Raw genomic sequence first — 27,460 nt, 5'->3', positions numbered from 1 at the left:
CAAATAATAAAGTGAAGAAAGAATGTTTTTGAACCGTTTCTAACTTTATTTATACAGAAAACTTTCTGCAAATAAAAAGAATAAGTCAGTTTCACATTTGTTTTCAGTTTTGACTAAATATATAAGACAAATCTGTTCTAAAACATGTTAGACTTCAAATAGAACCGGCTGCAGGTGGGCAGGGCCTCGGCTGCAGGTGGGCGGGGCCTCACAGGTTGGCGCTGAGGCCGGTCCAGTGTCGCAGAAGTTGGTGAGCGATGGTTTGTCTCGGAGGAACAACAAACGCAGGACAAGAGCCACCGAGGAGAGACTCCAGCACCTGCAGCAGAGACGGGTCAAAACAGGTCCGAACCATGACTCCGACAGGCCTGAACAATGACTCCGACAGATCTGAACCATGACTCTGACAGATCTGAACCATGACTCCGACAGGTCCGAACCATGACTCCGACAGGTCCGAACCATGACTCTGACAGGTCCGAACCATGACTCTGACAGGTCCGAACCATGACTCTGACAGGTCCGAACCATGACTCCGACAGGTCCGAACCATGACTCCGACAGGTCCGAACCATGACTCCGACAGGTCCGAACCATGACTCCGACAGGCCTGAACAATGACTCCGACAAGTCCGAACTATGACTCCGACAGGCCTGAACCATGACTCCCGACAGGTCCGAACCATGACTCCGACAGGTCCGAACCATGACTCCGACAGGTCCGAACCATGACTCCGACAGGTCCGAACCATGACTCCGACAGGTCCGAACCATGACTCCGACAGATCCGAACCATGACTCCGACAGGTCCGAACCATGACTCCGACAGGTCCGAACCATGACTCCGACAGGTCCGAACCATGACTCCGACAGGCCTGAACAATGACTCCGACAGGCCTGAACCATGACTCCCGACAGGCCTGAACCATGACTCCGACAGGTCCGAACCATGACTCCGACAGGTCCGAACCATGACTCCGACAGGTCCGAACCATGACTCCGACAGGTCCGAACCATGACTCCGACAGGTCCGAACCATGACTCCGACAGGTCCGAACCATGACTCTGACAGGCCTGAACCATGACTCAGACAGGTCCGAACCATGACTCCGACAGGTCCGAACCATGACTCCGACAGGTCCGAACCATGACTCCGACAGGCCTGAACCATGACTCCGACAGGTCCGAACCATGACTCCGACAGGCCCGAACCATGACTCCGACAGGCCCGAACCATGACTCCGACAGGCCTGAACCATGACTCCGACAGTCCTGAACCATGACTCCGACAGTCCTGAACCATGACTCCGACAGGTCCGAACCATGACTCTGACAGGCCTGAACCATGACTCCGACAGGCCTGAACCATGACTCCGACAGGTCCGAACCATGACTCTGACAGGTCTGAACCATGACTCCGACAGGCCTGAACCATGACTCCGACAGGTCTGAACCATGACTCCGACAGGTCCGAACCATGACTCCGACAGGTCCGAACCATGACTCCGACAGGTCCGAACCATGACTCCGACAGGTCCGAACCATGACTCCGACAGGTCCGAACCATGACTCCGACAGGTCCGAACTATGACTCCGACAGGCCTGAACCATGACTCCGACAGGTCCGAACCATGACTCCGACAGGTCCGAACCATGACTCTGACAGGCCTGAACCATGACTCCGACAGGTCCGAACCATGACTCCGACAGGCCTGAACCATGACTCCGACAGTCCTGAACCATGACTCCGACAGTCCTGAACCATGACTCCGACAGGTCCGAACCATGACTCTGACAGGCCTGAACCATGACTCCGACAGGCCTGAACCATGACTCCGACAGGTCCGAACCATGACTCTGACAGGTCTGAACCATGACTCCGACAGGCCTGAACCATGACTCCGACAGGTCTGAACCATGACTCCGACAGGTCTGAACCATGACTCCGACAGGTCCGAACCATGACTCCGACAGGTCTGAACCATGACTCCGACAGGTCTGAACCATGACTCCGACAGGTCTGAACCATGACTCCGACAGGTCTGAACCATGACTCCGACAGGTCAGAACCATGACTCCGACAGGTCTGAACCATGACTCCGACTCTCACGACAGTTGCAAGATATTCCAGTGACATAAACCTGACCTGTTGCCTCGTAAACCACTTTGCCTCCTCGATCTCGTCCTGGTCCACGGTGATCTCCGTCGTCACGGCGATGGTCAAACAGCCAATCATCAGGCTCGACGGCATCGGCCACGGCTGAGAGCAAACGTACCTGAAACAGACCAGAACCGGGACTAAAACCAGACCAGAACCGGTTCTGAATCTGGCTCCAGACGAACTCTGTCTTTATTAGAGCAGACGTATGAATGCTACATCTAAGCTAGCAATGCTACATCTAAGCTAGCAATGCTACATCTAAGCTAAACTAGCAATGCTACATCCAAGCTAAGCTAGCAATGCTTCATCTAAGCTAAGCTAGCAATGCTACATTTAAGCTAACTAGCCAGGACCAGGGTCTGATGGTGGATACACGTTTACTTCCTGTTCCAAACCTTTCAAAAATACATGTCCGGTATTTCAAAATAAAACATTACAGTCACGAATAATACATCTCACCACCGTTTTCACGACTCACACATTATAAAGCATAAACACATAATAAAGTATAAAGTATGTGGAAGTTCAAATAATCAGACCAAAAGTACGTTTGTGTCTCTTCTTTATTTGCTTCCATCAAAATCACCTTCACCTGTGCAACAAGATCCATTTAAATACCCTCACCCCTCTACTACTTCCTTCAACCTTTCACAATAAGACACCTTTTGTGTGTGAGACATAATAATACAGGTCCCCCCCGAACACACAAAATAACAAAATATAAACAAAAGTCAACAGTAATGCTTAGGAATAGTAATAATCCTACCCCTACCACTGCACCTGACCACAACTGAGGGTGAGACTGGCCTATGCCCACTATCCCTGGTAATGACTGTGGCAGCGGAGCGGCCAGGGCGAGCAGGGGGGCGGCCAGGGCGAGCAGGGGGGCGGCCAGGGCGAGCAGGGGGGCGGCCACAGCGAGCAGGGGGGCGGCCACGGCGAGCAGGGAGTGCCAACTGCACATCATCGTCCTTAAGTACATGGGCCGGTTTTAAATGATCCACCGAAACCCGCTCGTGACAAGTTCCCCGCTCCACCAGGAAGGCCTTAGGCCCAGCTTCCAGAACGCGAAAGGGGCCGTCGTATGGCGGCTGTAGTGGCAAACGATGTGCATCATGGCGGATGAAAACATACCTTGCCGACATCAGGTCCTGCGGCACATACGACAGAGGGAGACAATGATGAGCAGGAACAGGAGCAAAAACCTCAGCTTCCCTGTGATAACCTGCCCGGCTAGCCACGCTAGGGCCTACCCCCGAAGAGCCCGGAAGAAATTCCCCCGGGACCCTTAAAGCCTGTCCGAGAACCAACTCCGCAGAAGAGGAATTGAGGTCGTCTTTGGGGGCCGAACGCAGGCCCAACAGGACCCAGGGCAGCCGGTCCACCAAACTACTGTCCACAAGCGAGGCGCGAAGAGCAGCTTTCAAAGTGCGGAGAAAACGTTCACACAGCCCATTAGCCTGTGGATGATATGCAGTTGTCCAGTGGAGTTTAACCCCCAAACTACCAGCCACAGCATTCCACAGCTCGGAAGTAAACTGCGGGCCCCTATCTGAAGTCATGTCCAAGGGAACCCCAAAACGCGCGACCCAGGATAAAAATGAATGCCCGTGCCACCTCAGCTGAAGTAGTAGACGACAGAGGAACTGCTTCAGGCCAACGCGTAGTCCGGTCTACCATAGTCAATATGTGTGTAAATCCCCTGGAAGGAGGAAAAGGACCAACCAAATCCACATGGACATGTTCAAACCGCCTGTCAGGAATCAGGAAAGCGCCCAGTGGAGCTTTGGCGTGGCGTTGCACCTTAGCGCGCTGGCAGGCAACACATGTAGTGGCCCAAGTCTTAACATCCTTACAGAGGCCAGGCCACACAAACTTTGCCCCCACCAGTTTCACGGAGGCCTTAACCCCGCGGTGAGACAAGGAATGAACAGCATCAAAAATCCGTTGACGCCAGCTGACAGGAACCAAAGGCCGCGGTTTGCCTGTCGACACATGGCAGAGAAGGGTTGCACCACTGTCGTGAAAAGTAACATCATCCAAAGTCAAACTACACTCCGTAGCTGTACGCAACGTTTTAATTTCTGCGTCCGTAAGCTGATGTGCTGCCATAGCGGCATAGTCCACCCCCAAATGTACAGCCCCAATCCGAGCTCGAGAGAGACAGTCGGCCACAAAATGATCTTTCCCGGGCAAGTGTTGGATGTCCGTGGTAAATTCCGAAATAGCGGAAAGCTGCCGCTGTTGACGCGATGACCACGGTTCAGAAACCTTGGCCATGGCAAATGTTAGGGACTTGTGATCCACAAACACAGTAAAGCCCCGACCTTCCAAAAGGAACCTAAAATGTCGGGTGACTAGAAAAAGTGCCAGGAGCTGTCAAACGTACTGTACTTCCTCTCAGAGTCACGCAGCTACTTACTGAAGAAGGCCAGGGGCTGCCAGGCTCCATTAACCCACTGTTCACAAACCGCTCCTACAGCATAATCGGATGCATCTGTGGTCAGGGCGAGGGGTGCTGCTGGGTCGGGATGGGCCAACAAGGCGGCGTCAGCCAGTGCAGTCTTAGCTCTGTCAAAAGCCTGCAACCTCTCTGGGGTCCACTCGATCTCCTGATTACCCTTCTTGCCCCTGAGTGCTTCGTACAAAGGGTGCATGATGTGGGCAGCCCGCGGAATAAAGCGGTTATAAAATTTTATCATACCCAAAAACTCCTGCAGGGGTTTCACTGAACGGGGACACGGAAACGCTGAAATAGTTTCCGTTTTAGTAGGCAGTGGAACACTGGGAGGAGTTCGGGGAGGCCATGGAGGAGGACTATCGGTCGGCACCAAAGAAATTCTGGCAAACCGTCCGGCGCCTCAGGAGGGGGAAGCAGTGTCTCACCAACACCGTTTACGGTGCGGGTGGAGGCCTGCTGACCTCAACTGGGGATGTCGTCGGACGGTGGAAGGAATACTTTGAGGATCTCCTTAATCCCTCAGTCACGTCTTCCGAAGAGGAAGTAGAGACCGGGGACTCAGAGGCTGGCTCATCCATCACCCAAGCTGAAGTCACTGAGGTTGTTCGCAAACTCCTCGGTGGCAGGGCTCCGGGGGTGGATGAGATCCGCCCTGAGTACCTAAAGTATCTGGATGTTGTAGGACTGTCTTGGTTGACACGTCTCTGCAACATCGCGTGGCGTTCGGGGACCGTGCCTCTGGACTGGCAGACCGGGGTGGTGGTCCCTCTGTTCAAGAAGGGGGACCGGAGGGTGTGTTCCAACTACAGAGGGATCACACTCCTCAGCCTCCCGGGTAAGGTCTATTCCAAGGTACTGGAGAGGAGAATCCGACCGATAGTCGAACCTCGGATTCAGGAGGAGCAGAGTGGTTTTCGTCCCGGTCGTGGAACACTGGACCAGCTCTATACCCTCCATCGGGTGCTCGAGGGCTCATGGGAGTTTGCCCAACCAGTCCACATGTGCTTTGTGGATCTGGAGAAGGCTTTCGACCGTGTCCCTCGGGGTGTCCTTTGGGGGGTGCTCCGGGAGTACGGGGTCCGGGGCCCTTTGCTCAGGGCTGTCCGGTCCCTGTATGACCGGAGCAGGAGCTGTGTTCACATTGCCGGCAGTAAGTCAGACCTGTTCCCAGTGCATGTTGGACTCCGCCAGGGCTGCCCTTTGTCACCGGTTCTGTTCATAATTTTTATGGACAGAATTTCTAGGCGCAGTCAGGGGTCGGAGGGTGTCCGGTTTGGGGACCACAGGATCTCATCTCTGCTGTTCGCAGACGATGTTGTCCTGATGGCTCCATCAAACCCGGACCTGCAACATGCACTGGGACGGTTTGCAGCCGAGTGTGAAGCGGCTGGGATGAGAATCAGCGCCTCCAAATCCGAGGCCATGGTTCTCGACCGGAAAAGGGTGGCTTGCCTTCTTCAGGTGGGTGGGGTGTCCTTGCCCCAAGTGGAGGAGTTCAAGTATCTCGGGGTCTTGTTCACGAGTGAGGGAAGGATGGAGCATGAGATCGACAGGCGGATCGGTGCAGCGGCTGCAGTGATGCAGTCGCTGCATCGGACCGTTGTGGTAAAGAGGGAGCTGAGCCGAAAGGCAAAGCTCTCTATTTACCGGTCGGTCTACGTTCTGACCTCACCTATGGTCATGAGCTTTGGGTAGTGACCGAAAGAACAAGATCGCGGATACAAGCGGTCGAAATGAGTTTCCTCCGCCGTGTGGCTGGGCGCTCCCTTAGAGATAAGGTGAGGAGCTCGGCCACACGGGGGGAGCTCGGAGTAGAGCCGCTGCTCCTCCACGTCGAGAGGAGCCAGCTGAGGTGGCTCGGGCATCTGTTCCGGATGCCTCCTGGGCGCCTCCCTCGGGAGGTGTTTCAGGCATGTCCCACCGGGAAGAGGCCCCGGGGAAGACCCAGGACACGCTGGAGAGACTATGTCTCTCGGCTGGCCTGGGAACGCCTCGGGATCCCCCCGGAGGAGTTAGAGGAAGTGTCTGGGGAGAAGGAAGTCTGGGAGTCCCTGCTCAGACTGCTGCCCCCGCGACCCGGCCCCGGATAAAACGACAGAAGATGGATGGATGGATGGATGGATAGGCAGTGGAACAGCACCATGAGGCGTCACACGGTGGCCCAGAAATTCAATCTCCGAAAATCCAAACTGACATTTCGCCGGGTTCACAATCAGTCCATGTTCAGTAAGGCGCTCAAACAGCAGGCGGAGGTGTGACCTGTGCACCTCCGCTGTGGGACTGGCTACTAGAATGTCGTCAAGATAGACAAACAGAAAAGGCTTTTCACGTAACACAGAGTCCATAAGCCGCTGAAACGTCTGTGCAGCACCTTTCAGTCCGAACGGCATCCTCAGAAACTCAAATAATCCAAACGGAGTAATCACCGCCGTCTTGGGCACATCTTGAGGATGAACTGGGACCTGGTGATAACCTCTCACCAGATCTACTTTTGAAAAAACAACAGCACCCGCCAAATGCACAGAAAAATCCTGAATGTGCGGGACTGGGTATCTGTCGTTAGCGGTGGCGTTGTTGAGGCGTCGAAAATCCCCACATGGCAGCCACCCACCGTTGGACTTAGGAACCATGTGCAAAGGGGAGGCCCAGGGGCTGTTAGAGCGGCGCACAATGCCGAGCCGCTCCATATTCGCAAACTCCTTTTTGGCCATTACGAGCTTAGCCACATCCAAACGGCGTGCCCGAGCAAAAACGGGCGTGCCCTCTGTGGTAATATAATGCTCCACCCCATGTTTAGCTACAGCAGCAGAAAATGTAGGGACAGTTAGAGCAGGAAACTCTGCTAAAAGTCGCTGGTATGTATCCCCTGCTGCTAGCATGTTAGCGAGGAGCGGTCCAGCCCCCCCAAGCGTACATGGATAAGAACTAAATGATACAGCGTCAATCAGACACCTATTAGCAACATCCACTAAAAGTCTATAAGCACACAAAAAATCTGCACCAATAATGGGAACTGTAACAGAAGCAACTACGAAGTCCCAGCTGAACACATGTCCATTAAAACAAACAGAAATGAACCTGGTGCCGAAGGTGCGGATGGAGGTCCCGTTGGCTGCATCCAACGAAGGCCCCTGTCCAGGTCCCAAAGTGTCAGCAGAGGAGGCGGGAACGATGCTGCGCTGCGCCCCTGAATCCACCAGGAAACGTCTCCCTGACATGCCGTCCTCAACGAAAAGCAGCTTGTCTGATGAGCCGATGCACGAAGCTGCGAGTGTGCACCGGCTCTCGTTTCCCTGCTGCTGAAAGGAGCACGGCGGAATGCAGCGCCCGCTTTCACTCCAAAACGCCCATGATAGAAGCACAGCGGGCGCTCCCTCCGCTGACGCTCCGTGACCGCCGCGACGTCCACAGCCCCCGGGTCCATCGGCTCACCTGGCAGCAGCGCGTGCACGGCGGAGTAGTGACGGGACGCCAGCCAGAGTTTATCTGCTTCTTCCGCCAAACCCCGGTAATCCTCACTGTTCACGAGCTCCGAGGAGGCCAGGGCGGGGCGCACGGGAGGCCAGGGCGGGGCGCACGGGAGGCCAGGGCGGGGCGCACGGGAGGCCAGGGCGGGGCGCACGGGAGGCCAGGGCGGGGCGCACGGGAGGCGGGAGCTGGCGCAGGAACAGGTGGGTGAATAGAAAAGATGCATCACCGGGTCCCAGCAAGGCCAACATGTTCTCCATGAGTTCTGAAGGTTTACTGTCTCCTAAACCTGACATGGACAGCAGGCGGTCGGCTCGCTCCAGGTCAGACAGCTGTACAAACGTAGTAACTGCGTCTTCAGCGCCTCATTCTTGTTGCCATGCGGCGGGGCCCGGAGCAGTCCCATCAGCCTGCGAGTAGTGGCAGAATCCAACGCCCAAACAACGTGAAAATACTTTGTCTCGTCGGCAGTGATGCCTCGTAACTGGAACTGCGCCTCAACATGATGGAACCAGGGCTCTGGGTCGTGTTGCCAAAACTCCGGGAGCTTGATAGTTGCCGCAAAAATAGCTGTCGCAGACGGGACAGCGGCCGCAGAAGAGCTCCCAACTGACATCATTCCCACGTCAGGGTCACCAATGTGGAAGTTCAAATAATCAGACCAAAAGCACGTTTGTGTCTCTTCTTTATTTGCCTCCATCAAAATCACCCTCACCTGTGCAACAAGATCCATTTAAATACCCCTCTACTACTTCCTTCACCCTTTCACAATAAGACACCTTTTGTGTGTGAGACATAATGTTGTTGTTGTTGTTGTTGTTGTTGTTTTATGGCGGTTGACATCCAATTGTTGCATTACCGCCAGACTTTATTCCTCAGACTGTCGTAGTCCGTATAATACATACATAATGCAGATAAAGCGTAAACACATAATAAAGCGTAAACACATAATAAAGCATAAACACATAATAAAGCATAAACACATAATAAAGCGTAAACACATAATAAAGCATAAACACATAATAAAGCATAAACACATAATAAAGCATAAACACATAATAAAGCATAAACACATAATAAAGCGTAAACACATAATAAAGCGTAAACACATAATAAAGCGTAAACACATAATAAAGCGTAAACACATAATAAAGCGTAAACACATAATAAAGCATAAACACATAATAAAGCATAAACACATAATAAAGCATAAACACATAATAAAGCGAAAACACATAATAAAGCGTAAACACATAATAAAGCGTAAACACATAATAAAGCATAAACACATAATAAAGCGAAAACACATAATAAAGCATAAACACATAATAAAGCATAAACACATAATAAAGCGAAAACACATAATAAAGCGTAAACACATAATAAAGCATAAACACATAATAAAGCGAAAACACATAATAAAGCGTAAACACATAATAAAGCATAAACACATAATAAAGCGAAAACACATAATAAAGCGTAAACACATAATAAAGCATAAACACATAATAAAGCATAAACACAAAGCATAAACACATAATAAAGCGAAAACACATAATAAAGCATAAACACATAAAGCATAAACACATAATAAAGCATAAACACATAATAAAGCATAAACACATAATAAAGCGTAAACACATAATAAAGCGTAAACACATAATAAAGCGAAAACACATAATAAAGCATAAACACATAATAAAGCATAAACACATAATAAAGCATAAACACATAATAAAGCGAAAACACATAATAAAGCGTAAACACATAATAAAGCATAAACACATAATAAAGTGTAAACACATAATAAAGCATAAACACATAATAAAGTATAAACACATAATAAAGCGTAAACACATAATAAAGTATAAACACACAATAAAGCATAAACACATAATAAAGCGTAAACACATAATAAAGCGTAAACACATAATAAAGCGTAAACACATAATAAAGCATAAACACATAATAAAGCATAAACACATAATAAAGCATAAACACATAATAAAGCATAAACACATAATAAAGCATAAACACATAATAAAGCATAAACACATAATAAAGCATAAACACATAATAAAGCGAAAACACATAATAAAGTATAAACACATAAATAATAAAGCATAAACACATAATAAAGCGAAAACACATAATAAAGCATAAACACATAATAAAGCATAAACACATAATAAAGCATAAACACATAATAAAGCGAAAACACATAATAAAGCGTAAACACATAATAAAGCATAAACACATAATAAAGCGTAAACACATAATAAAGCGTAAACACATAATAAAGCGTAAACACATAATAAAGCATAAACACATAAAGCGTAAACACATAATAAAGCATAAACACATAATAAAGCGTAAACACATAATAAAGCATAAACACATAATAAAGCATAAACACATAATAAAGCGTAAACACATAATAAAGCGTAAACACATAATAAAGCATAAACACATAATAAAGCATAAACACATAATAAAGCGTAAACACATAATAAAGCATAAACACATAATAAAGCGTAAACACATAATAAAGCGTAAACACATAATAAAGCATAAACACATAATAAAGCATAAACACATAATAAAGCGTAAACACATAATAAAGCGTAAACACATAATAAAGCATAAACACATAATAAAGCGTAAACACATAATAAAGCGTAAACACATAATAAAGCATAAACACATAATAAAGCATAAACACATAATAAAGTATAAACACATAATAAAGTATAAACACATAATAAAGCGTAAACACATAATAAAGTGTAAACACATAATAAAGTATAAACACATAATAAAGCGTAAACACATAATAAAGCGTAAACACATAATAAAGCGAAAACACATAATAAAGTATAAACACACAATAAAGCATAAACACATAATAAAGTGTAAACACAGAATAAAGTATAAACACATAATAAAGCATAAACACATAATAAAGCGTAAACACATAATAAAGTATAAACACATAATAAAGCGTAAACACATAATAAAGCGTAAACACATAATAAAGCGTAAACACATAATAAAGCATAAACACATAATAAAGCATAAACACATAATAAAGTATAAACACATAATAAAGCATAAACACATAATAAAGCGTAAACACATAATAAAGCGTAAACACATAAAAAAAGCGTAAACACATAATAAAGCGTAAACACATAATAAAGCGTAAACACATAATAAAGCGTAAACACATAATAAAGTGTAAACACATAATAAAGCATAAACACATAATAAAGTATAAACACATAATAAAGCGTAAACACATAATAAAGCGAAAACACATAATAAAGTGTAAACACATAAAGCATAAACACATAATAAAGTATAAACACATAATAAAGCGTAAACACATAATAAAGCGTAAACACATAAAGCGTAAACACATAATAAAGCGTAAACACATAATAAAGTATAAACACATAATAAAGCGTAAACACATAATAAAGCGAAAACACATAATAAAGCGTAAACACATAAAGCATAAACACATAATAAAGTATAAACACATAATAAAGCGAAAACACATAATAAAGTATAAACACATAATAAAGTGTAAACACATAATAAAGTATAAACACATAATAAAGTGTAAACACATAATAAAGCGAAAACACATAATAAAGTATAAACACATAATAAAGTGTAAACACATAATAAAGTATAAACACATAATAAAGTGTAAACACATAATAAAGCATAAACACATAATAAAGTATAAACACATAATAAAGCGTAAACACATAATAAAGCGTAAACACATAATAAAGCGTAAACACATAATAAAGCATAAACACATAATAAAGCATAAACACATAATAAAGTATAAACACATAATAAAGCGTAAACACATAATAAAGCATAAACACATAATAAAGCGTAAACACATAATAAAGCGAAAACACATAATAAAGTGTAAACACATAAAGCATAAACACATAATAAAGTATAAACACATAATAAAGCATAAACACATAATAAAGCATAAACACATAATAAAGCATAAACACATAATAAAGCATAAACACATAATAAAGTATAAACACATAATAAAGCATAAACACATAATAAAGTGTAAACACATAAAGCATAAACACATAATAAAGTATAAACACATAATAAAGCATAAACACATAATAAAGTATAAACACATAATAAAGCATAAACACATAATAAAGCATAAACACATAATAAAGCATAAACACATAATAAAGCGTAAACACATAATAAAGCGTAAACACATAATAAAGCATAAACACATAATAAAGCATAAACACATAATAAAGCGAAAACACATAATAAAGCATAAACACATAATAAAGCGAAAACACATAATAAAGCGAAAACACATAATAAAGCGTAAACACATAATAAAGCATAAACACATAATAAAGCGAAAACACATAATAAAGCATAAACACATAATAAAGCATAAACACATAATAAAGCGAAAACACATAATAAAGCGTAAACACATAATAAAGCATAAACACATAATAAAGCGAAAACACATAATAAAGCGTAAACACATAATAAAGCATAAACACAAAGTATAAACACATAAAGCGTAAACACATAATAAAGCATAAACGCATAATAAAGCGTAAACACATAATAAAGCGTAAACACATAATAAAGCGTAAACACATAATAAAGCATAAACACATAATAAAGCATAAACACATAATAAAGCGAAAACACATAATAAAGCGTAAACACATAATAAAGCATAAACACATAATAAAGCGAAAACACATAATAAAGCGTAAACACATAATAAAGCATAAACACATAATAAAGCGAAAACACATAATAAAGCGTAAACACATAATAAAGCATAAACACATAATAAAGCATAAACACATAATAAAGTATAAACACATAATAAAGTGTAAACACATAACAAAGTATAAACACATAATAAAGTATAAACACATAATAAAGTATAAACACATAATAAAGCATAAACACATAATAAAGTATAAACACATAACAAAGTATAAACACATAATAAAGCATAAACACATAATAAAGTATAAACACATAATAAAGTATAAACACATAACAAAGTATAAACACATAATAAAGCATAAACACATAATAAAGTATAAACACATAATAAAGCATAAACACATAATAAAGTATAAACACATAACAAAGTATAAACACATAATAAAGTATAAACACATAATAAAGCATAAACACATAATAAAGCATAAACACATAATAAAGTATAAACACATAATAAAGTGTAAACACATAATAAAGTATAAACACATAATAAAGCGTAAACACATAATAAAGCGTAAACACATAATAAAGCATAAACACATAATAAAGTATAAACACATAATAAAGCGTAAACACATAATAAAGCGTAAACACATAATAAAGCATAAACACATAATAAAGCATAAACACATAATAAAGCGTAAACACATAATAAAGCATAAACACATAATAAAGCATAAACACATAATAAAGCATAAACACATAATAAAGCGTAAACACATAATAAAGTATAAACACATAATAAAGCATAAACACATAATAAAGCGTAAACACATAATAAAGCATAAACACATAAAAAAGCATAAACACATAAAGTATAAACACATAAAGCGTAAACACATAATAAAGCATAAACACATAATAAAGCGTAAACACATAATAAAGCATAAACACATAATAAAGTGTAAACACATAATAAAGCATAAACACATAATAAAGTATAAACACATAATAAAGCGTAAACACATAATAAAGCATAAACACATAAAAAAGCATAAACACATAAAGTATAAACACATAAAGCGTAAACACATAATAAAGCATAAACACATAATAAAGCATAAACACATAATAAAGCGTAAACACATAATAAAGCGTAAACACATAATAAAGCGTAAACACATAATAAAGCATAAACACATAATAAAGCATAAACACATAATAAAGCGTAAACACATAATAAAGCATAAACACATAATAAAGCGTAAACACATAATAAAGCGTAAACACATAATAAAGCATAAACACATAATAAAGCATAAACACATAATAAAGCGTAAACACATAATAAAGCATAAACACATAATAAAGCATAAACACATAATAAAGCATAAACACATAATAAAGCATAAACACATAATAAAGCGAAAACACATAATAAAGTATAAACACATAAATAATAAAGCATAAACACATAATAAAGCGAAAACACATAATAAAGCATAAACACATAATAAAGCATAAACACATAATAAAGCGAAAACACATAATAAAGCGTAAACACATAATAAAGCATAAACACATAAAAAAGCATAAACACATAAAGCGTAAACACATAATAAAGCGTTAACACATAATAAAGCGTAAACACATAATAAAGCGTAAACACATAATAAAGCATAAACACATAATAAAGCGTAAACACATAATAAAGCGTAAACACATAATAAAGCATAAACACATAATAAAGCATAAACACATAATAAAGCGTAAACACATAATAAAGCATAAACACATAATAAAGCATAAACACATAATAAAGCGTAAACACATAATAAAGCGTAAACACATAATAAAGCATAAACACATAATAAAGCATAAACACATAATAAAGCGTAAACACATAATAAAGCGTAAACACATAATAAAGCGTAAACACATAATAAAGCGTAAACACATAATAAAGTATAAACACATAATAAAGCATAAACACATAATAAAGCGTAAACACATAATAAAGCATAAACACATAATAAAGCGTAAACACATAATAAAGCGTAAACACATAATAAAGCGTAAACACATAATAAAGCGTAAACACATAATAAAGTATAAACACATAATAAAGCATAAACACATAATAAAGCATAACACATAATAAAGTATAAACACATAATAAAGTATAAACACATAATAAAGTATAAACACATAATAAAGTATAAACACATAATAAAGTGTAAACACATAATAAAGTGTAAACACATAATAAAGTATAAACACATAATAAAGCATAAACACATAATAAAGCGTAAACACATAATAAAGTGTAAACACATAATAAAGTATAAACACATAATAAAGCGTAAACACATAATAAAGCGTAAACACATAATAAAGTGTAAACACATAATAAAGTATAAACACATAATAAAGCGTAAACACATAATAAAGCATAAACACATAATAAAGCATAAACACATAATAAAGTATAAACACATAATAAAGTGTAAACACATAATAAAGTGTAAACACATAAACACATAATAAAGTGTAAACACATAAACACATAATAAAGCATAAACACATAATAAAGTATAAACACATAATAAAGCGAAAACACATAATAAAGTATAAACACATAATAAAGTGTAAACACATAATAAAGTGTAAACACATAAACACATAATAAAGTGTAAACACATAATAAAGTGTAAACACATAAACACATAATAAAGCATAAACACATAATAAAGTATAAACACATAATAAAGTGTAAACACATAATAAAGTGTAAACACATAAACACATAATAAAGCATAAACACATAATAAAGTATAAACACATAATAAAGCGAAAACACATAATAAAGCGTAAACACATAATAAAGCGTAAACACATAATAAAGCGTAAACACATAATAAAGTATAAACACATAATAAAGCGTAAACACATAATAAAGTATAAACACATAATAAAGCATAAACACATTGACAGTTTGACACATGAATATTAATAGTTCAAACACTCACCAAACTTTATGGACCAGAACTCCAGACTCTTCCTGGACTTCTCTACGGACAGCAGCTTCTACAGCCTCTCCTGAAACCAGAGACTAAACCAGGACTAAAGCAGGACTAAAGCAGGACTAAAGCAGGACTAAACCAGGACTAAACCAGGACTAAAGCAGGACTAAACCAGGACTAAACCAGGACTAAACCAGGACTAGACCTGAGTCGTACCAGGCTCGATGAATCCGGCGAGGCAGGAGAACATTCCGGGGGGAAACACCTTCTTTCTTCCCAGGAGACACTGGTTCTGGTCCGGATGAAGCACCAACATGATGACCACCGGGTCTGAGACAGAGACCGGACTTAGACTGGGACCAGGACCAGGACCAGGACCAGGACCAGGACCAGGAGCAGGACCAGGAGCAGGACCAGGACCAGGACCGGGACCAGGACCATATATTTGTGTCTGAATAAAGCTGTTCATGATGAACATGATTATGTGTGTTTCATACAGAGAACATGTTTGTGTCTCACAGTACGACACGGGCCTTTGTTACTGTCGGTTACCATGGCGACCAGAGACTTTACTATCACTCAATGTTTGTAGTATTAATATGCAGTATTTAAATGCAGTATTTAAATGCAGTATTTAAATGCAGTATTTAAATGCAGTATTTAAATGCAGTATTTAAATGCAGTATTTAAATGCAGTATTTAAATGCAGTATTTAAATGTAGTATTTAAATGCAGTATTTAAATGCAGTATTTAAATGCAGTATTTAAATGCAGTATTTAAATGTAGTATTTAAATGCAGTATTTAAATGCAGTATTTAAATGTAGTATTTAAATGCAGTATTTAAATGCAGTATTTAAATGCAGTATTTAAATGCAGTATTTAAATGCAGTATTTACCGACTCGTGGGTAGCAGGTGTTGTGCACCCCCTGGTGGCTGATGCAGGTGGTGTTCTCACAGCTCCTCTTATGCCCCGCCTCCTCCGCACGACTCCGCCCCCCACAGGTCGAACAGAAACTGTAGCGAGAATGCCACGCCAGGACTGACCGGGACTGAGCCACGAGACCTGAGGAAGACCAGGACTATAACCAGACTGACCGGGACTGAGCCACGAGACCTGAGGAAGACCAGGACTATAACCAGACTGACCGGGACTGAGCCACGAGACCTGAGGAAGACCAGGACTATAACCAGACTGACCGGGACTGAGCCACGAGACCTGAGGAAGACCAGGACTATAACCAGACTGACCGGGACTGAGCCACGAGACCTGAGGAAGACCAGGACTATAACCAGACTGACCGGGACTGAGCCACGAGACCTGAGGAAGACCAGGACTATAACCAGACTGACCGGGACTGAGCCACGAGACCTGAGGAAGACCAGGACTATAACCAGACTGACCGGGACTGAGCCACGAGACCTGAGGAAGACCAGGACTATAACCAGACTGACCGGGACTGAGCCACGAGACCTGAGGAAGACCAGGACTATAACCAGACTGACCGGGACTGAGCCACGAGACCTGAGGAAGACCAGGACTATAACCAGACTGACCGGGACTGAGCCACGAGACCTGAGGAAGACCAGGACTATAACCAGACTGACCGGGACTGAGCCACGAGACCTGAGGAAGACCAGGACTATAACCAGACTGAACGGGACTGAGCCACGAGACCTGAGGAAGACCAGGACTATAACCAGACTGACCGGGACTGAGCCACGAGACCTGAGGAAGACCAGGACTATAACCAGACTGACCGGGACTGAGCCACGAGACCTGAGGAAGACCAGGACTATAACCAGACTGACCGGGACTGAGCCACGAGACCTGAGGAAGACCAGGACTATAACCAGACTGACCGGGACTGAGCCACGAGACCTGAGGAAGACCAGGACTATAACCAGACTGAACGGGACTGAGCCACGAGACCTGAGGAAGACCAGGACTATAACCAGACTGACCGGGACTGAGCCACGAGACCTGAGGAAGACCAGGACTATAACCAGACTGACCGGGACTGAGCCACGAGACCTGAGGAAGACCAGGACTATAACCAGACTGACCGGGACTGAGCCACGAGACCTGAGGAAGACCAGGACTATAACCAGACTGACCGGGACTGAGCCACGAGACCTGAGGAAGACCAGGACTATAACCAGGTTTAAACCAGGACTAAACAGGACTAAACCAGGACTAAACCAGGTCTAAACCAGGACTAAACCAGGTCTAAACCAGGACTAAACCGGGTCTAAACCAGGACTAAACCAGGTCTAAACCAGGACTAAACCAGGACTAAACCAGGTCTAAACCAGGACTAAACAGGTCTAAACCAGGTCTAAACCAGGACTAAACAGGCCTAAACCAGGTCTAAACCAGGACTAAACAGGTCTAAACAGGTCTAAACCAGGTCTAAACCAGGTCTAAACCGGGTCTAAACCAGGACTAAACTAGGACTAAACCAGGTCTAAACCAGGTCTAAACCAGGACTAAACCAGGTCTAAACCAGGACTAAACAGGTCTAAACCAGGTCTAAACCGGGTCTAAACCAGGACTAAACCAGGTCTAAACCAGGACTAAACCAGGACTAAACCAGGTCTAAACCAGGTCTAAACCAGGACTAAACCGGGTCTAAACCAGGTCTAAACCAGGACTAAACAGGTCTAAACCAGGTCTAAACCAGGACTAAACCGGGTCTAAACCAGGTCTAAACCAGGACTAAACCGGGTCTAAACCAGGTCTAAACAGGTCTAAACCAGGTCTAAACCAGGACTAAACCGGGTCTAAACCAGGACTAAACAGGTCTAAACCAGGTCTAAACCAGGACTAAACAGGTCTAAACCAGGTCTAAACCGGGTCTAAACCAGGACTAAACAGGTCTAAACCAGGACTAAACAGGTCTAAACCAGGTCTAAAACAGGTCTAAACCAGGACTAAACCAGGTCTAAACCAGGACTAAACCAGGACTAAACCAGGTCTAAACCAGGTCTAAACCAGGACTAAACCGGGTCTAAACCAGGTCTAAACCAGGACTAAACAGGTCTAAACCAGGTCTAAACCAGGACTAAACCGGGTCTAAACCAGGTCTAAACCAGGTCTAAACCAGGACTAAACCAGGTCTAAACCAGGTCTAAACCAGGACTAAACCAGGTCTAAACCAGGTCTAAACCAGGACTAAACCAGCTCTAAACCAGGACTAAACCAGGTCTAAACCAGGACTAAACAGGTCTAAACCAGGACTAAAGCAGGACTAAACCAGGTCTAAACCAGGACTAAACCAGGACTAAACCAGGTCTAAACCAGGACTAAACCGGGTCTAAACCAGGACTAAACAGGTCTAAACCAGGACTAAAGCAGGACTAAACCAGGTCTAAACCAGGACTAAACAGGTCTAAACCAGGACTAAACCAGGACTAAACCGGGTCTAAACCAGGACTAAAGCAGGACTAAACCAGGTCTAAACCAGGACTAAACCAGGACTAAACCAGGTCTAAACCAGGACTAAACCGGGTCTAAACCAGGACTAAACAGGTCTAAACCAGGTCTAAACCAGGACTAAACCAGGACTAAACCAGGTCTAAACCAGGACTAAACCAGGACTAAACCAGGTCTAAACCAGGACTAAACCGGGTCTAAACCAGGACTAAACAGGTCTAAACCAGGTCTAAACCAGGACTAAACCAGGTCTAAACCAGGTCTAAACCAGGTCTAAACCAGGACTAAACAGGTCTAAACCAGGTCTAAACCAGGACTAAACAGGTCTAAACCAGGTCTAAACCAGGACTAAACAGGTCTAAACCAGGACTAAACCGGGTCTAAACCAGGTCTAAACTAGGACTAAACAGGTCTAAACCAGGTCTAAACCAGGACTAAACCAGGACTAAACAGGTCTAAACCAGGTCTAAACCAGGACTAAACAGGTCTAAACCAGGTCTAAACCAGGACTAAACAGGTCTAAACCAGGACTAAACCGGGTCTAAACCAGGACTAAACCAGGTCTAAACCAGGACTAAACAGGTCTAAACTAGGTCTAAACCAGGACTAAACCAGGACTAAACCAGGACTAAACCAGGACTAAACCAGGTCTAAACCAGGACTAAACCAGGTCTAAACCAGGACTAAACCAGGACTAAACCAGGTCTAAACCAGGACTAAACCAGGTCTAAACCAGGACTAAACCAGGTCTAAACCAGGTCTAAACCAGGACTAAACCAGGACTAAACCAGGACTAAACCAGGTCTAAACCAGGACTAAACCAGGATTAAACCAGGTCTAAACCAGGACTAAACCAGGTCTAAACCAGGACTAAACCAGGACTAAATCAGGACTAAACCAGGTCTAAACCAGGTCTAAACCAGGTCTAAACCAGGACTAAACAGGTCTAAACCAGGACTAAACCAGGACTAAACCAGGACTAAACCAGGTCTAAACCAGGACTAAACCAGGTCTAAACCAGGACTAAACAGGTCTAAACCAGGTCTAAACCAGGACTAAACCAGGTCTAAACCAGGTCTAAACCAGGTCTAAACCAGGACTAAACCAGGTCTAAACCAGGTCTAAACCAGGTCTAAACCAGGACTAAACAGGTCTAAACCAGGTCTAAACCAGGTCTAAACCAGGTCTAAACCAGGACTAAACAGGTCTAAAGCAGGTCTAAACCAGGACTAAACCAGGACTAAACCAGGTCTAAACCAGGTCTAAACCAGGTCTAAACCAGGACTAAACCAGGTCTAAACCAGGACTAAACAGGTCTAAACCAGGTCTAAACCAGGTCTAAACCAGGTCTAAACCAGGACTAAACAGGTCTAAACCAGGACTAAACCAGGACTAAACCAGGACTAAACCAGGTCTAAACCAGGACTAAACCAGGTCTAAACCAGGACTAAACAGGTCTAAACCAGGTCTAAACCAGGACTAAACCAGGTCTAAACCAGGACTAAACCAGGACTAAACCAGGACTAAACCAGGTCTAAACCAGGACTAAACCGGGTCTAAACCAGGACTAAACCAGGTCTAAACCAGGACTAAACCAGGACTAAACCAGGTCTAAACCAGGACTAAACCAGGACTAAACCAGGTCTAAAGCAGGTCTAAACCGGGTCTAAACCAGGTCTAAACCAGGTCTAAACCAGGTCTAAACCAGGTCTAAACCAGGTCTAAACCAGGACTAAACCAGGACTAAAGCAGGTCTAAACCAGGACTAAACAGGTCTAAACCAGGTCTAAACCAGGACTAAAGCAGGTCTAAACCAGGACTAAACAGGTCTAAACCAGGTCTAAACCAGGACTAAACCAGGTCTAAACCAGGTCTAAACCAGGTCTAAACCAGGACTAAAGCAGGTCTAAACCAGGACTAAACAGGTCTAAAGCAGGTCTAAACCGGGTCTAAACCAGGACTAAACCAGGTCTAAACCAGGTCTAAACCAGGTCTAAACCAGGTCTAAACCAGGACTAAAGCAGGTCTAAACCAGGACTAAACAGGTCTAAACCGGGTCTAAACCAGGTCTAAACCAGGTCTAAACCAGGTCTAAACCAGGACTAAAGCAGGTCTAAACCAGGACTAAACAGGACTAAACCAGGTCTAAACCAGGACTAAACAGGTCTAAAGCAGGTCTAAACCGGGTCTAAACCAGGACTAAACCAGGTCTAAACCAGGTCTAAACCAGGTCTAAACCAGGACTAAACCAGGTCTAAACCAGGTCTAAACCAGGTCTAAACCAGGTCTAAACCAGGTCTAAAGCAGGTCTAAAGCAGGTCTAAACCAGGACTAAACCAGGTCTAAACCAGGACTAAACAGGTCTAAACCAGGTCTAAAGCAGGTCTAAACCGGGTCTAAACCAGGTCTAAACCAGGTCTAAACCAGGTCTAAACCAGGTCTAAACCAGGTCTAAACCAGGACTAAACCAGGACTAAAGCAGGTCTAAACCAGGACTAAACAGGTCTAAACCAGGTCTAAACCAGGACTAAAGCAGGTCTAAACCAGGACTAAACAGGTCTAAACCAGGTCTAAACCAGGACTAAACCAGGTCTAAACCAGGTCTAAACCAGGTCTAAACCAGGACTAAAGCAGGTCTAAACCAGGACTAAACAGGACTAAACCAGGTCTAAACCAGGACTAAACAGGTCTAAAGCAGGTCTAAACCGGGTCTAAACCAGGACTAAACCAGGTCTAAACCAGGTCTAAACCAGGTCTAAAGCAGGTCTAAACCGGGTCTAAACCAGGTCTAAACCAGGTCTAAACCAGGTCTAAACCAGGTCTAAACCAGGTCTAAACCAGGACTAAAGCAGGTCTAAACCAGGACTAAACAGGTCTAAACCGGGTCTAAACCAGGTCTAAACCAGGTCTAAACCAGGTCTAAACCAGGACTAAAGCAGGTCTAAACCAGGACTAAACAGGACTAAACCAGGTCTAAACCAGGACTAAACAGGTCTAAAGCAGGTCTAAACCGGGTCTAAACCAGGACTAAACCAGGTCTAAACCAGGTCTAAACCAGGTCTAAACCAGGACTAAACCAGGTCTAAACCAGGTCTAAACCAGGTCTAAACCAGGTCTAAACCAGGTCTAAAGCAGGTCTAAAGCAGGTCTAAACCAGGACTAAACCAGGTCTAAACCAGGACTAAACAGGTCTAAACCAGGTCTAAACCAGGACTAAAGCAGGACTAAAGCAGGTCTAAAGCAGGTCTAAACCAGGTCTAAACCAGGACTAAAGCAGGACTAAAGCAGGACTAAAGCAGGTCTAAAGCAGGTCTAAACCAGGTCTAAACCAGGACTAAAGCAGGTCTAAAGCAGGTCTAAACCAGGTCTAAACCAGGACTAAAGCAGGTCTAAAGCAGGTCTAAACCAGGTCTAAACCAGGACTAAACCAGGTCTAAAGCAGGTCTAAACCAGGACTAAAGCAGGTCTAAAGCAGGTCTAAACCAGGTCTAAACCAGGTCTAAAGCAGGACTAAAGCAGGACTCTCACCGGCCTCGGCCTCGCTCAGGCGCAGCAGGTCTCTGTGAGGGTTCTTGGGGAAGGAGCTGTTTTGGTCTTTGCTCCGTTTCAGAAGTTCCTCCTGGTCCAGGTCTGATCCCAGAGCAAACCAGGCGCGTGGCTCCGGGTTTGAAGTCTGGGTCTGGGTCTGGGACCGGTCCACGCCCAGAAACACAACCTCAGACCCCGGTCGCTCCAGCAGGTCCTTCACCTCCTCGTATCTGAACCGGATCAGTCTGAAGAGGGCCTGAAACACAAGACAGAAGCTCAGAGGTGGGCCACAGGTGGGTCACAGGTGGGTCACAGGTGGGCCACAGGTGGGTCACAGGTGGGTCAGAGGTGGGACACAGGTGGGTCAAAGGTGAGCCAGAGGTGGGTCACAGGTGGGTCAAAGGTGAGCCACAGGTGGGTCACAGGTGGGTCAAAGGTGGGTCAGAGGTGGGTCAGAGGTGGGCCACAGGTGGGTCACAGGTGGGTCAAAGGTGAGCCACAGGTGGGTCAAAGGTGGGTCACAGGTGGGTCAAAGGTGGGTCAGAGGTGGGTCAAAGGTGGGTCAAAGGTGGGTCAGAGGTGGGTCACAGGTGGGCCACAAGTGGGCCACAGGTGGGTCGGAGGTGGGTCACAGGTGGGTCAGAGGTGGGTCACAGGTGGGTCACAGGTGGGTCAGAGGTGGGTCACAGGTGGGTCAGAGGTGGGTCAGAGGTGGGTCAGAGGTGGGTCAGAGGTGGGTCAGAGGTGGGTCACAGGTGGGTCAGAGGTGGGTCAGAGGTGGGTCAGAGGTGGGTCAGAGGTGGGTCAGGTTCAAAGGTCCCGCCCACTACAAAGGCCTCAGACCTTCAGACGGTGCTGACTCTGAGGACTTTAATGAAATCTTGGGATTTGAACCAACTCTGACGCGAGGCTTGTTGTTGACACATTTCCTCTTGTCTGTGGCACATCCTCCTGGACCTCACATCCTCCTGGACCTCACATCCTCCTGGACCTCACATCCTCCTGGACCTCACATCCTCCTGGACCTCACATCCTCCTGGACCTTACATCCTCCTGGACCTTACATCCTCCTGGACCTCACATCCTCCTGGACCTCACAGACTCCTGGACCTTACATCCTCCTGGACCTCACAGACTCCTGGACCTCATGACTCCTGGACCTCACATCCTCCTGGACCTCACAGACTCCTGGACCTTCGTGACTCCTGGACCTTCGTGACTCCTGGACCTTCGTGACTTCGTGACTCCTGGACCTTCGTGACTCCTGGACCTTCGTGACTCCTGGACCTTCGTGACTCTTGGACCTTCATGACTCCTGGACCTTCGTGACTTTGTGACTCCTGGACCTTCGTGACTCTTGGACCTTCATGACTCCTGGACCTTCGTGACTCTTGGACCTTTGTGACTCTTGGACCTTCGTGACTCCTGGACCTTCGTGACTCCTGGACCTTCGTGACTCCTGGACCTTCGTGACTTCATGACTCTTGGACCTTCGTAACTCCTGGACCTTCGTGACTCTTGGACCTTCGTGACTCTTGGACCTTCGTGACTCCTGGACCTTTGTGACTCCTGGACCTTCGTGACTCTTGGACCTTCGTGACTCCTGGACCTTCGTGACTCCTGGACCTTCGTAACTCCTGGACCTTCGTGACTCTTGGACCTTCGTGACTCTTGGACCTTCGTGACTCCTGGACCTTCGTGACTCTTGGACCTTCGTGACTCTTGGACCTTCGTGACTCCTGGACCTTCGTGACTCCTGGACCTTCGTGACTCTTGGACCTTCGTGACTCTTGGACCTTCGTGACTCTTGGACCTTCGTGACTCTTGGACCTTCGTGACTCCTGGACCTTCGTGACTCCTGGACCTTCATGACTCCTGGACCTTCGTGACTTCATGACTCTTGGACCTTCGTAACTCCTGGACCTTCGTGACTCTTGGACCTTCGTGACTCCTGGACCTTCGTGACTCCTGGACCTTCGTGACTCCTGGACCTTCGTGACTCTTGGACCTTCGTGACTCTTGGACCTTCGTGACTCTTGGACCTTCGTGACTCTTGGACCTTCGTGACTCTTGGACCTTCGTGACTCCTGGACCTTCGTGACTCTTGGACCTTCGTGACTCCTGGACCTTCGTGACTCCTGGACCTTCGTGACTCCTGGACCTTCATGACTCCTGGACCTTCGTGACTTCATGACTCTTGGACCTTCGTAACTCCTGGACCTTCGTGACTCTTGGACCTTCGTGACTCTTGGACCTTCGTGACTCCTGGACCTTTGTGACTCTTGGACCTTCGTGACTCCTGGACCTTCATGACTCCTGGTGGTTGTTCCTGTATCCATGGAGACACATATATCAGAAGTATTAGTACTCACAGAAGCGCTCTCCGGGTTCTGGCGAATCATGGGGTTGAGTTTGTGGAACAGGAGGAAAACCGAGTCGGGGTCTTTCTGTCGGACCTTGATCCACTCCTGGTCTGGTCTTTTGGCGCTGAGTCGGTCCAAAGGCTCTGCACTGAAGAACGTCTCGTGAAACCTCTGAGACGCACCAGTCCTCGAGTCCAGGTCCAGACCGGGATCCAGACCGGGGTCCAGACCGGGATCCAGACCGGGGTCCAGACCGGGGTCCAGACCGGGATCCAGACCGGGGTCCTGACCAGGGTCCGGACTCAGCAGAAGTCTGCAGATGTGGGTGTGGCCCCAGAACTTGGCGATGTCGAAGGCGGTTTGAGACGAGGCGTTCTGAGGAGATCGATCACAGCTGCAGAAGAAACAATGCTCAACATCATGATATATTTGACCTCACCCCGAGGTCAGTAGCTGGACTCACCCCGAGGTCAGCAGCTGGACTCACCCCGAGGTCAGCAGCTGGACTCACCCCGAGGTCAGCGGTACCCTCACAAGGCCCATGAGACCTCTGGACTCACCCTGAGGTCAGCAGCGCCCTCGCCAGGCCGATGTGACCGTTCCTGGCGGCGAACATGAGCGCGGTCCAGCCGTTGCGTCCGGCTCGGTCCAGAAGAGACGGAGCGTTGGACAGAAGAGACGAGACCTGAGCCGAGTCTCCACGAGACGCAGCGTCCAGGAACCTCTGCAACAGCTCCTCCTGAGCCGACATCAGGGGTCAGGAGGTCAGGAGGGTCAGGGAGGTCACAGAAGTCAGAGGTCAGGAGGTCAGGAGGATCAGGGAGGTCAGGAGGGTCAGAGGTCAGGAGGGTCAGAGGTCAGGAGGTCAGAGGTCACTGCAGAGACGCTCAGGAAACTAAACAGACAGAATCAAACACAAATGAGATGAAAGGAAAATGACTTCATTATAAAGTTGTTTTTGTGGATTATTGTCAAGTAACGTGTCAGAGCGGTCAGAGCGGTCAGACTTCAGTCACGGTCCAGTCGTGCAGTGTGGACCTCAGCTTGAGACGCCAGCAACCGATTAAGGGAGGTCAGGAGGGTCAGGGAGGTCAGGAAGGATCAGGAGGGTCAGGGAGGTCAGGAAGGGTCAGGAGGGTCAGGGAGGATCAGGAGGGTCAGGGAGGTCAGGAAGGGTCAGGGAGGTCAGGAGGGTCAGGGAGGATCAGGAGGGTCAGGAGGGTCAGGGAGGTCAGGAGGGTCAGGAGGGTCAGGGAGGTCAGGAGGGTCAGGGAGGTCAGGAGGGTCAGGAGGGTCAGGGAGGTCAGGAGGGTCAGGGAGGATCAGGAGGGTCAGGAGGGTCAGGGAGGTCAGGAGGGTCAGGAGGGTCAGGGAGGTCAGGAGGGTCAGGGAGGATCAGGAGGGTCAGGAGGGTCAGGGAGGTCAGGAGGGTCAGGAGGGTCAGGGAGGTCAGTTTGTGAAGACGAGCTGAGTCCCTCTGTGATGTCATCAGTGTGATGTCATCAGTGTGATGTCATCAATGTGATGTCATCAGTATGATGTCATCAGTGTGATGTCATCAATGTGATGTCATCAGTATGATGTCATCAGTATGATGTCATCAGTGTGATGTCATCAGTGTGGAATCATATTTGTGCTCATGTCCTAACAGGAAGTACAATTATAAACTTATATAAACTATAAACACAAACGGTCAAAAATGTTGAGTCAAATCTGAAACATACATGTGTTTTAGTCACGTGTGTCTGACTTTAGACTTTAGACTTTAGACTTTGCTGCTGATAAAGGCTGAAGCAGTGAAACTAACTCTAAACCATTCTCAGTTTAAAGTTTATACGTGTGTTTTTACGTCTCACCTGGACCTCCTTCTTCTTCTTCTTCTTCTTCTTCTTCTTCTTCTTCTTCTTCTTCTTCTTCTTCTTCTTCTTCTTCTTCTTCTTCTTCTTCTTCTTCTTCTTCTTCTTCTTCTTCTTCTTCTTCTTCTTCTTCTTCTTCTTCTTCTTCTTCTTCTTCTTCTTCTTCTTGACCTGCAGAGGTTTGTTTATGAAAGCTGCTACGTCACAACGGCAGCGCCGCGCACGGGAAGCGGCGCGCTTTAGTGACGTCACGTGATACAAAACCGGAACTTGCTTGTCACGTGCGACGCAAAGAAAGTATAAGGATAATTATTAAAAGTATAGAATACCTCAGAATAAGATGAATTAAGGGCGCGCGAAACATAATGTGTGGAATAAAAGTTATAAATATATAAAACGA

General features: G+C 44.9%; 1 protein-coding gene across 2 annotated transcripts; it reads right to left on the bottom strand.

Moving 5' to 3' along the window:
• Positions 1-156: 156 nt before the first annotated feature.
• On the bottom strand, positions 157-27,164 carry nudt12 (nudix (nucleoside diphosphate linked moiety X)-type motif 12). 2 transcript variants are annotated; one of them, XM_072432375.1, is made up of 9 exons: positions 27,061-27,164; positions 25,765-26,099; positions 25,214-25,598; positions 22,842-23,097; positions 16,776-16,943; positions 16,094-16,207; positions 15,884-15,953; positions 2,147-2,276; positions 157-319 (listed from the first exon to the last, which is right to left on the bottom strand). In XM_072432375.1, the coding sequence occupies exons 2-9, from the start codon at positions 25,953-25,955 to the stop codon at positions 209-211; spliced, it is 1,425 nt and encodes a 474-aa protein (XP_072288476.1). In that variant the 5' UTR covers positions 25,956-26,099; positions 27,061-27,164; the 3' UTR covers positions 157-208. The 2 variants fall into 2 exon arrangements, with proteins under 2 accessions (XP_072288476.1, XP_072288477.1); XM_072432376.1 differs by lacking the exons at positions 157-319; positions 15,884-15,953 and having other exon boundaries at positions 2,187-2,276; positions 27,061-27,159.
• Between the last annotated feature and the right edge of the window lie 296 nt (positions 27,165-27,460).

This window comes from Eucyclogobius newberryi, unplaced genomic scaffold (genome assembly GCF_026437365.1).
Source record: "Eucyclogobius newberryi isolate DKJ021-1_F unplaced genomic scaffold, fEucNew1.0.hap1 SCAF_6, whole genome shotgun sequence".
In the NCBI taxonomy this organism is placed as follows: domain Eukaryota; kingdom Metazoa; phylum Chordata; class Actinopteri; order Gobiiformes; family Gobiidae; genus Eucyclogobius; species Eucyclogobius newberryi.
The sequence above is the reverse complement of the archived record's forward strand: the minus strand, read 5'-3'. Positions and strand labels throughout refer to the sequence as shown.

What these genes read in the sequence shown, in the direction of transcription:
- nudt12 (XM_072432375.1), bottom strand. Translation starts at nt 25,955, where the DNA reads ATGTCGGCTCAGGAGGAGCTGTTGCAGAGGTTCCTGGACGCTGCGTCT. An exon ending in CCTGAGCGAGGCCGAGGCCG is followed by an intron (nt 16,944 to 22,841) that starts GTGAGAGTCCTG and finishes GGTCTTCCTCAG; the next exon opens with GTCTCGTGGCTCAGTCCCGG. An exon ending in GTTCTGGTCCATAAAGTTTG is followed by an intron (nt 2,277 to 15,883) that starts GTGAGTGTTTGA and finishes GGTCTGTTTCAG; the next exon opens with GTACGTTTGCTCTCAGCCGT.